This window comes from Leguminivora glycinivorella, chromosome 10 (genome assembly GCF_023078275.1).
Source record: "Leguminivora glycinivorella isolate SPB_JAAS2020 chromosome 10, LegGlyc_1.1, whole genome shotgun sequence".
In the NCBI taxonomy this organism is placed as follows: domain Eukaryota; kingdom Metazoa; phylum Arthropoda; class Insecta; order Lepidoptera; family Tortricidae; genus Leguminivora; species Leguminivora glycinivorella.
Genome location: NC_062980.1, coordinates 7,781,513 through 7,793,324, shown reverse-complemented (window position 1 = coordinate 7,793,324; position 11,812 = coordinate 7,781,513). Strand labels below are relative to the sequence as shown.

The window sequence follows — 11,812 nt, the reverse complement described above, 5'->3', positions numbered from 1 at the left end:
CGTATATTTTAATAATGTGAATAAAATGTGGCCTAAAAACTAAGCGCCATCGCCACGTCCGTGGCGTCCCAATCACAACTAAGTACGCGATATCGGTATCACCTGCCATTATATGATAAAATATCTGAAGTGCGTACGTATATCCCGTTTATGCTTACATATTATCTTAAACACGGAAAGCCCATATCTCTGCATTAGTAAATTAGCTATTTATTACAACAAAATACAGACAATTGTATGAAAACTATATATTCATGCGCGTGAGACGTGTGTAGATTACAAGATAGTGAAGATACTGCCGAAACACGCGCCGCTTCAGAAATAGACGCCCCTGAAATTCATACATATAACGGTGACTGAACTTTTTCTTTTATTGACATCGGCTCTGCAAGTTCCGCGAAAGCATTATAGCTTATAGAAAATGTATAGCATGATAAGGAAACCGGCACATTACATATAGTATTATATATGCTACAATGGTTTATATTCAAATTTCGTCGTGGACGAAAACTAAGGCTAGAAGGAAACTAGCAAAATGAGCCTATATATCTACTCACATACAGTGTATGTCGATTTTGTAAAAACTAGTGCCTTCGCCAAAGGGGCCGTCCATAAATTACGTCATCGATTTTTTCAGATTTTAGACCCCCCCCCCTATAATCATCCTATCGTCATATCTTAATCCCCCCTTCTCCCAAAATTGACGTCATTACCAGTTTGACAAAATAAAACATTGCAAAATAGGTATTATATGAAAATGTATAGCATGATAAGGAATTATTTTTACTTTGGCATAATCATTGTATTATATATGCTACAATGGTTTATATTTTCTTTGGATAACTCCCAAGTTTTCACCCATTCTTCGTGGACGAAAACTAAGGCTAGGTGTGCTGGAAGAAATTTCTTTTTAGAAATAATCTTTTTGTACGTGAAAAATAAACTATAAATAAATGATAACGTAAGGAGGATGATGATGATGATACAGTGTATATTATTTCCTTTATTACGTATATGTCTCATGTTGTATGACTTATCAATACATTGTGTTTTTAATTTTGTATTATTTTTATGTTCAACATTAGGAGATAGTATTGTTAGTAACTTTTTAATGACAGGTATTTGAATGCCCGCCAAAAGTGCCCTTTTGGCGGGAAGGCTAATATTTTGTCTGGCAGTTGTTTCTGTTAGCGAGAAAGTATATTTTGTTTAATCTAATACTTCTTCACTGGTTTTAATTACAAATATTAATTTGTAATTAAAACCAGTGAAGAAGTATGACGTGTTTATATTTATTAGCAACATAGGAATCCCCAGGACGTGGCCCACGGGGTGAGCTATCAATTGCACCGAGGAAATAATTATTACACTACTAGTGAAATGTTTGGTGTCTGACTCATTTGATTAATTTGATTTCAGTTTCACAACATATTATTATTTTAGCAACTTTAATTTTTATGTTAGTGTTAATTATAAGGAATTTATAAATAAAGAAATACTTAAATAAAGAAATTGTGCAATTAATTTTTGCACGTTTGTAGTAAATAGATAAAAATGAAGCAAACATATATCATATGTATATGTATATCATAACAGATTATTAATGATTAAAAGCCGAAGGTTGTGCGACTCAACCTCGTATCGTAGACTATTAATCTGCTTACTAAAGCGATTATGATACGAGTTTGAGTGTTAAGGCCGAATATACACACAGCCATAGAGGTATGATACCAATGTCCAACTTAATTAATGATAACACGAATTAATTCTGTGTCTGGTTTAATTTATCGCCCGTATAAGGATTACACACTGTATACGACTAATGACAGGGTCATCTTTTCCCCATCCTCAAACTTGTTGATGACCTCTTGACAAAGATATCTCGCAAATGCAATTGCTCCACATACACATATTATACCATATCGTGTTGTTTTTGTTTTCGTAAACGGAACCTTCGTTTAAAGTAAACGGAATTCAATAAAAACAGGTTGTATGTAATAATGCCTTCCCGAAAAAAAAACACGTAACCTCAACAGTCCGCAATGTAACTAAAATCAAACACTCAAGATTTTCCACTTTTCGAACCACTCGCTGAGTGCATAGCTCAACATTGGCATCTTTCGATTGCTCCGATATCGATATAAGCATAAGCAATTAGCACGAGCGGTTAAACAACAACGTTGCCCCTGTAAAACAAATAACTATAATACCGGATTAATTTAATTTTCACTAAATAAAGAATGACAGGTACCTACGTATTTTGTGACGAAATACAGCAATCCATCCTACCGACTGCGCCAAGTGCTTTGGAAAATATTTGACTCTGTTGATTAAGGGAACATCTTTTACGCAAAATCAATTGGTTTGGAAAATAAACCGCTTCGTATGTACTAGTTTTTTACTTTTTAATAATCGAAACTAATACTTTTAGCAATTATTTATTGAATCATCACCATCGGACGTTACTTTGCGGATATCGATATTTACCAAAACATTTTTTTAAGTATCTTTATGGCCACGACCGATTATATATTGATTTGTACGGTGCGCGACGGAACATGACTAGCTAACGTATCAATCAATATCGCAACCCATTAGAAATTGCTTTATCGATTGCTTTCTATTAATTCCATTTTGGTAACAACACATTATAACTATGTTCTTTTTTATTCGAAGTGGCACTATGAATGATGACCCTGGCATATATTATGCACACGTGGATAGACACGCATTTATAACTACACACGAGTACAAAGTACAAAAAACCGGCCAAGAGCGTGTCGGGCCACGCTCAGTGTAGGGTTCCGTAGTTTCCCGTATTTTTTTCAAAAACTATTCAACCTATCAAGTTCAAAAAATAGTTTTTATAAAGATCTACTTTTGTGACTTTTTTCATATTTTTTAAACTTATTCAAAAGTTAGAGGGGGACACACATTTTTTTTTACTTTAGGAGCGATTATTTCCGAAAATATGAACATTATCAAAAAATGGTTCTAGTAAACCCCTATACATTTTTAAATACCTATCCAAAAATATATCACACGTTAGGGTTGAAAAAAAAATCACTCCCCACTTTACGTGTGTACCCTAATAAAACATTTTTTTCCACTTTTTATTTTGGCACTTTGTCGGCGTGATTGATATTGGTACCAAATTTCAGCTTTCTAGTGCTAACGGTTACTGAGATTATCCGCGGACGGACGGACAGACAGACATGGCTAAACTATAAGGGTTCCTAGTTGACTACGGAACCCTAAAAACGATCGGTAAAAGTACAAAACTAATTATCCAATTATACTAATGGTTTAATAAATAGTACGTATTGAATAGATACAATTAAATCGTTATTAAAATAACTTTCCTTTAATTAACACTTTGTATTAAAATAATGGTGTATGTGACCATAACAGAAACCAGGGATACGAGGAAACCATATTCAAGTCGGAAGAAGTACGACGTATGGAACTGGATGGGTCGTGATTGAATTAGCCCTCGGAGATCGGTCAGCTCCGACCTTAGGTCAGCATCTGAAATGATTTTTTTGGTGATTTTAATCAAACATGTCTTTAGAGAGGAGTTATAACACCTATTGATGGCCTAGCGTTAGGCACAGTTATATATATCCTTACTCTTTGGTTAGGCAGCTACTTTTAACCGTAGAGGTTGGAATCCCCAATAATAAGTATCATTGGCAAACATGTGTTCGATGACGGTGCGCGAGATCTCGAATTCTTGAAATTGACAGCGCAATAAGATCTGCAAGCATGTGATCGATTTCGGCTACCGCTTTGTCGCACTATTAGTAAGCACGCTCGCACTGAACCACCAGCGTACTCATCGCTAATTTTCTGTCAGACATTGATAAGTCCGCTACAAGGCTGCTATTTACCGACCCGACGATTACCTAATCGATGACGTCGTTCGCCGAGTGCTTTATCGCACCGTCAAAAGCTTGCTCAACACTAATCTCCTGTATCATATTTTCACAGTACTTACGCTTACCAGGTTCTTTGCCTACGAGGATATGGTCGATGACGGCGAGCGCTTTGTCGCGCTGTCTGTACGCGCGCTCGCACTGCGAGACCAGTGTGCCAATCACGAGCGCGCACGTCACCATTCGCAAGATGTTTGCGGCCGCTGGGTAGATCCCTGATGCGTACATGGTGGGCTGGAATCAAAATGTTATGCTGGCTACTCGTGCGTTCGAAGGTTAGCCAACTAACTTGGATCGGGATTAGTTGGCTAAGTCTGTTAATCGCGAGTGGGATTAAGACACTAAGTGAAATTAATTCCTTTTCTAAAATAGCATATCTGTTTCCACGATCATTAAACAAAAATTCTACGTTTCCTTAACACTTGGACACTACGTGTTATCAAGATTTTATTAGTGGTCAATTTCCGGTAGGAATTAGGATGGTACAAACCTGTGATCCGGTGACTAGTCTTACGGCTATGTTAGTAAACCGTATCATATCTATCAACAGGCTCAGACTGTTGAGTAATATCTAAAAATAAGAAAGCATTGTTATTAGATGGTAGATGCTTTGTGATTGTAAAATATTTCTTAGATAGCTTACCCTAGTCCCATACAAGTTGTTTATGAAGACACACTGTTCACACAAAACAAGGTAGCATCGGCTCAGCCACTTCACAGCTTGGGGATTATTTCCTGTCAATATTTTGTCTGGCGGCCTCATGCCGGTATTAGCAGGTTTGGACGGACTTTCACAGTAGAACCAAAGCTTGTTACCAATTGAGTCGATGAAATCTCCTGGAAACCGCTTAGTCTCACAGTAGCATTCTTGAAGTTGATTCACAATACATTTCAAACGATATTCTACGTGCATCACATGTAACATGAGATCAAGCGTAGTTAACATCTTGATCAGAAGGTAAATATAATTGGTGGCATATAATGTTGGAAGTAAGACCCCATAGCTGAGTGCCCAAGCGGTAAAATCCCACGCTGAAGTAATTATCAAAATTACACAGAAATATGCTATAAATTTTATATGTCTACTTTTAATAGCTGAGTAATTAACGGTAATAAGAATTTGATCGATATTTATCATGTGTTTATAATACTCTTCATAAGTCTCTCGGCCATATTTGAACACATAAAACAAATCCAAGAGGTATTGAATATAGTCGTAGCACATTTGTACCGCGTCAGTTAATTTAATAGAGAGAATAACGTCATTATAGTGATATCGAATTTTTATATACAAACAGTAGAATGTCAAAAACCCTAGGACTGATGCTGAAGCAAACGCTTTGAACACTGTCCAGAATAATTCCCAGCTTGTATTAGCACCGGAACAATTTAAAGAAACTAATCTCATTAATCTTTTAATGGGCTTGTAAGTGCTATGTATTTCTTCATATCTTCGGTCAGCTGATATAATTCTAAACACGCCAGAAACTCTCATTTTTTTAAATGTATATTAAAACTATTGGTCACGCCACGGAAACGACCGATGACAATTTCTACGAGCGTCCAAGTAATTTTAATTTAAGTAGCTTAGGTGTGGCCGAATATACAGCGTGTTGTAAATGAGTAAATAAAAACCGGCCAAGAGCGTGTCGGGCCACGCTCAGTGTAGGGTTCCGTAGTTTTCCGTATTTTTCTCAAAAACTACTGTACCTATCAAGTTCAAAACAATTTTCCTAGAAAGTATTTATAAAGTTCTACCTTTGTGATTTTTTTCATATTTTTTAAACATAATAATATGGTTCAAAAGTTAGGGGGGGGGGGGGGACGTACTTTTTTTTTCCTTTAGGAGCGATTATTTCCGAAAATATTAATATTATCAAAAAACGATCTTAGTAAACCCTTATTCATTTTTTAATACCTATCCAACAATATATCACACGTTGGGGTTGGAATGAAAAAAAATATCAGCCCCCACTTTACATGTAGGGGGGGACCCTAATAAAACTTTTTTTTCCATTTTTTGTTTTTGCACTTTGTTGGCGTGATTGATATACATATTGGTACCAAATTTCAGCTTTCTAGTGCTAACGGTTACTGAGATTATCCGCGGACGGACGGACGGACGGACGGACGGACGGACGGACGGACGGACGGACGGAGACAGACAGACAGACAGACATGGAAACTATAAGGGTTCCTAGTTGACTACGGAACCCTAAAAATGGCGTAGATAGTCCATTATACATAGCAGTTTTATATTACTAAAACAAATTATTGGGATACTTTTTGTAGATACTTTAGCGTTTGCCACGTAGTACCTAAACGCTAACCGCGTATTTCAAAGCGTCAAACAAGTTGACTTGATTGGTATAAGCTTGGACTTGCCGACAATAGAGATAGAGCATAAACCTGAACTAGTGCTATCACGTCAATCATATCAAGTATACATATTTAATGTAGCTGTACATAATTACAGTGTCGCATGCATCACTGAGCATTACTAGCATAGATCTGTCGGGAAAGAGTTCACAGGTAAGGCAATTCATATAATTTCGACTGATCATTTCCGTTTGATGCGCCTCCTCGGTGGACCGCTACGATGCGATTGGTCGAAGAGTACGCATAGACTGAGTGCTTGGCTCGCATTCGTGCACAACTAAGTCCGTTTTCACATTATCCGATCCAATATCGGATGTCGGAAGGATTTTAGTAGAAAAAATCCAAGATGGCGCCTGTAATGCAGATATGGGATACCGGTTCTGCATCCGATGTCGGATCGGATAAAGTGAAAACGCACTAAGCCAACGCCACTTTACTGGCACCAATTTGGTGCCCGTGTGTCACGTCAGGCCCTTACAAAGGCAAATATATATATATATATATATATATTTCAATGGCCTGCTTCAATTTCAATGGATGCTAATATTGCTAGTTTAATAAATTATTACCAGCTATAACCTTGCAGCACGCATCCTCATTTCACACTGTGTCGAGCTCAATGGCATGAAACGGGGGTTGGCTATAGGTACTGTTCGCTAGTTTTGGTTTAAACTTGAGTTGAGTTATAATATTCAAGGCACCCCTTTTCTTCCCGTAGGTGTCGTAGAAATCGACTGTGCGATGTGACTTCCAGTGTCGTGTGGGCGATGGGCTGGCAGCCTGTGACTGCAATATCATAATTTTGTTTTCTTTCAACCCCTTAATTGCCAATAGTGGCACTCAAACAGTTTCATGTGCTCGCAATACTGCGTCTAAAATTGATAGTTTTAGTCGGCAAAATTTACACTTTCCGTCATTTATTGTACTTATAAGTTCTAGGATTAGCAAGTTAAACATCTTACTTAACGCACACCACCTACTCACTTCATGATAACTGTAATCTGTGTCGCCATCTAGTTAGTTAAATAGTACCTACTACATCGAGCGAAAGAATTCTCAGTCTTAACAACACAACTACTCCACACGAGATGGCGCGCGTTTCGCCACAAAAACTCAAATAGTGTATTTTTCTATTCGTGTTAAGTATTCTTTTCATTAATATGAAATGACTTGAAAAAATTATAACACCTCGCCCGCGAATCATAAGTTACTTAATGTTTGTTGTTTCGTATACGAGGCCTTGACCTGTGTCGCCATCTAGTCTTTATATTAAATAGTACTTACATCGAACGAAAGAATTCTGTCTTAACAATACAACTACTGCAGATGAGATGGCACGCGAAGAAAAACGCATGAAAACTCGAAAATTCGCGTTTTCCGGGACCTAAGGATAAGTTAGATCGATTTTTCACCCCCGAAAATCCCCACATAACAAATTTCAGCGAAATCGTTAGAGCGGTTTCCGAGATCGTCGGTATATATAAATAAATAAATATACAAGAATTGCTCGTTTAAAAATATAAGATAAGATAATAGGTAAGTATATGGAAGTTTTAAGGTATATATATATATATATATATATATATATATATATATATATATATATATATACGACAGATATACGAAGGAAGGAGATCGGAATACACTTGTCGCAAGTTCTTGAATCTCTTTGTGTGGGACAAAGCACAGACACTTGTAGATAGGCAACTGTATGCTCAATGAGCTAACAGTTGCGATACGTCCGCTGGTGGCATGCTCTATTTATTTACTTAGCTCGCTTTCCATCGGCTTGCCGATTTAGGCCCGGTTTACTTACGAATATATCTGCCGCTCTGCCTGACAAAGTTAATAACGATCCCTGCGCAGTTTATTGATCGTGCCAATCGTGGTCATCGTGGAAGACCATGCAATACAATGTCATCATTGATCATTTTAAATATTTCAAATTATATAAAAACACCATAAACACCACTTATTATTAAATGATAAATACCGCCTAATAACTCCTTTTACTCTAATATAGTAGAAGTGGATAAAACTCATTTAGTTTAATGGGTGGACGCAATAATCAGTATCGTTTTTAGGGTTCCGTACCAAAAGGTAGGTACATAACCTAATTAAAATTTTCAAAAAACCCCCGACCGCGACATAGTGGACCGATTTTCATGAAACATGGCTAAGAACACTCCCGACTAACTCAGCTTTCAGACAAAAAAAAACTAAATCTAAATAGGTTCATCCGTTTGGGAGCTACGATGCCACAGACAGACACACACACAGACAGACAAACAAACAAACAAACAAACAGACAGACAGACAGACAGACAGACAGACAGACAGACAGACAGACGGACAGACAGACAGACACGTCAATCTTATAACACCCCCCGTCGTTTTTGCGTCGGGGGTTAAAAAGGAACCCTTATGGTACCGCTCCCTCAGTCTGTCTGTCTGTCTATCTCTCTGTCTGTCTGTCACATTCACATTACTAAATATCTCTAGAACTACTTATGCTATCGCTTTGAAATTTGGAATATTTATGAACATTGTGAACCTCTACAAATTGAAAGTATTATTTTTTAGTAGGAACATAAGTCATTTTTGCGAATAATCAATATTTTGAACAAAACGAAACAAAAATGAGTTTATATGTAATCATAGTATGTAATATTCAAACGCACTCAAATAATTTCAAGAGATTTGGTATCTCCTTGCAGCGGCAGTGAGTGAAATTCGTAGTTTGATTTTTTTTGACGTGATAACGTCTAATAACTCGTTACTACGGGCAGCATGCACAAAAAAGATGACGTCATTGTCCCGTTTCCCAAGAGAGCGAAAGCGCCATCTATTGGCGCGCGTAGGAACTAAGCGGCTGATCGATGCGCTCGGTATGGTTGTAGCGTGTGGCCTGAGTAAAGCACCACAGCTGCGACAGATGGCGCGCCCGTGTTTATTATTTTTGAGTGTTTGTAATTTAAAAACATGAAAGATTGCATTAAAATAAGCATCTTTTTAACCGCCTTCCAAATCTCAAAGGAGGTTATCAAGTCGTCTGTATGTTTTTTTTTTTTTTTTTTTTTTAATGTTTGTTCCTCGATATCTCCGTCGTTACTGGATCGATTTTGAAAATTTTTTTTTGATTGAATGTATATGCATACAGATTGGTCCCATTTTTCTCAGAACCCAGTTCTGATGATGGGATCCTGGAGAAATCGAGGGAACTCCTCAAATCTGAAAGGCATACATATGGTGATTTTTGTGTTTTTAAAGGAACAGCATGCATTTACATACGGAACAGTGACATTTGGTGCAGTGGAACTCCTGATGATGGTCAGCATGGAACTCCTCAAATCTGAACGGCACCACTTATAGTGACTTTGGTATTTTTATAAGAACAGCATGCACTTACGTCCAGAACAGTGATATTTGGTGCAGTGGAATTGCTGATGATGGTCAGAACGGAACTCCTCAAATCTGAACGGCACACTTATAGTGACTTTGGTATTTTTATAAGAACAGCATGCACTTACGTCCAGAACAGTGATATTTGGTGCAGTGGAATTGCTGATGATGGTCAGAACGGAACTCCTCAAATCTGAACGGCACACTTATAGTGACTTTGGTATTTTTATAAGAACAGCATGCACTTACGTCCAGAACAGTGACATTTGGTGCAGTGGAACTGCTGATGAAGAGTGAGCCGCCCCTGGTTAGAGTTCCGTTCTGATAATCATTCTCATCTGTAAGTACTTCAGAATCATCCAGATTTCAAAATTGGTTCAGAAATGACGGAGATATCGAATAACAAACATTAAAAAATATACAGACGAATTGATAACATAATCCAACATTTGAAAGTATTTATCACCAGAACCCCAAAGGAAGGCGGTTTTTTTTTCTTAAAAATTATATAGAATGAAGTTGTTTTAAAAACCTACTTATTTAGGAGTTAGAGCAGTACGAAGATGCGAATTTTCCTATAGTATTTACTAAGGCGCCAGAGACTTAATAAATTTGATTTGTGAATAACTATTATCACTGCTTCAGGTAGTTCCACAGGTGGTAAATCATCTTTATTACTAAATTCACATACTTTCATCAACTTTAAAGCAGTTAATTTGACTTTATTCAAGGTCAAATTACTTTACCCACTAGTGGATAAAATGCATTTTTACCCGCTGGTATTAAAGGACAAAACACGTGTTTCCGAGCTAGTGAGGGGAAATAGTTATTTGTTATACAAGGGGGCAAAGTTGTATTTTAACGCCGAGTGTGGAATTGAAAAACGAGCAAGTGGAAGGATTCTATAGTTGAACCACGAGCGAAGCGAGTGGTTCGAGAATAGAATCCTGAACTTGCGAGTTTTTTAACACACGAGAAGTAAAATACATTTGCACCCGAGTGTAACACAAAACTTTTCCCCTCACTATAGCGAGGAAACTACAACGCAAAAAATGCGTTTATCACTGCTTCCAGTAGTTCCACAGGTGGTAAATCATCTTTATTACTAGATTCACCTACTTTTAGCAATTTTAAAGCAGGTAATTTGACTTTATTCAAGGTCAAATTGCTTTACCCGCTAGTGGATAAAATGCGTTTTTACCGCTGGTATTAAAGGACAAAACACGTGTTTCCGAGCTAGTGAGGGAAAAAAAATATTTCTGCATAACCTGGTGTAGTCGAAATTTACCACGCACAATTTTTATCATAGGTAATAATAGGGTAATAGGTAATATTACTAACCTAACCTAACCGAAATTCTTAACAAAATGTTGTATTTGTTGAGGTCGCTGTTCTAACCCAACCGACTCTCTTGACAACATTTAGTGTGGGTGGATATTCTGATTTTAAGAAATATGCCAAATACAACTATGCGAATCAATTTTATTCATAAAAACAATCGGCGCAAACAGAATTGCGCCAACTTATTTTCGGACAAAGTAATATTCGTATTATTTTAGATTATGACAAATAAGTTTTATGCCAAATTAACATTCGTCGGAAATCGATTATGCGAAGTCTGTTATGCGAAATGTTATGCCAAATATATGCAATTTATTCATTTATATGTTTTCTGCTCCAAATCGCGAGGTATTTTTGGAGATAGGAGAGGAAAAAAAAGTGCCCTAGGATTTTTTTCTCATTCGGCGGTAATGGGATGGAATGGAAAGTTTGAAAATTTATGGACATTTTGTGATAATTTGTTTCTTCTATTATACAATCGATAAAGCGATACCTACTCAGTAGAAAGCTAATGAAAAAAATCGATGCTAAAACGTACAGCCCAGCAAAAAAGAGTAGAAAATAATAGGGGCGCCACCGTCTATGTAAACCGTTTGACATGTGGCAACTATTCTGATACTTTTGTCATAGATTTATATATTATTAAGCTAGATTGAGTTGTTAGGCTTCCCACAGACAGTCTTAAAAATTCATAATCTTTTTTTTTTTTTTTTTGCTTTGGCTTTTACTCCCTGCCAATTTGCACAGGGTGAATT

The 11,812-nt window shown here is 37.0% G+C and overlaps 1 protein-coding gene across 2 annotated transcripts; it reads right to left on the bottom strand.

The window, feature by feature from the left end:
* Positions 1-3,364: 3,364 nt before the first annotated feature.
* LOC125230008 lies at positions 3,365-5,430 on the bottom strand. 2 transcript variants are annotated; one of them, XM_048134917.1, is made up of 4 exons: positions 4,579-5,430; positions 4,426-4,506; positions 4,004-4,169; positions 3,365-3,528 (listed from the first exon to the last, which is right to left on the bottom strand). In XM_048134917.1, exons 1-4 carry the CDS (start codon positions 5,428-5,430, stop codon positions 3,365-3,367), a joined length of 1,263 nt encoding a protein of 420 aa, XP_047990874.1. The 2 variants fall into 2 exon arrangements, with proteins under 2 accessions (XP_047990874.1, XP_047990875.1); XM_048134918.1 differs by lacking the exon at positions 4,579-5,430 and having other exon boundaries at positions 3,998-4,169; positions 4,426-4,554.
* Between the last annotated feature and the right edge of the window lie 6,382 nt (positions 5,431-11,812).

Bases quoted from the DNA above. Each gene is read 5' to 3' on its own strand.
- LOC125230008 (XM_048134917.1), bottom strand. From the start codon at position 5,430: ATGAGAGTTTCTGGCGTGTTTAGAATTATATCAGCTGACCGAAGATAT. The intron at 4,170-4,425 runs GTTTGTACCATC...TTTTGATTCCAG, and splicing joins GACTAGTCACCGGATCACAG to CCCACCATGTACGCATCAGG. The intron at 3,529-4,003 runs GTAAGCGTAAGT...AAATCATTTCAG, and splicing joins CCTCGTAGGCAAAGAACCTG to ATGCTGACCTAAGGTCGGAG.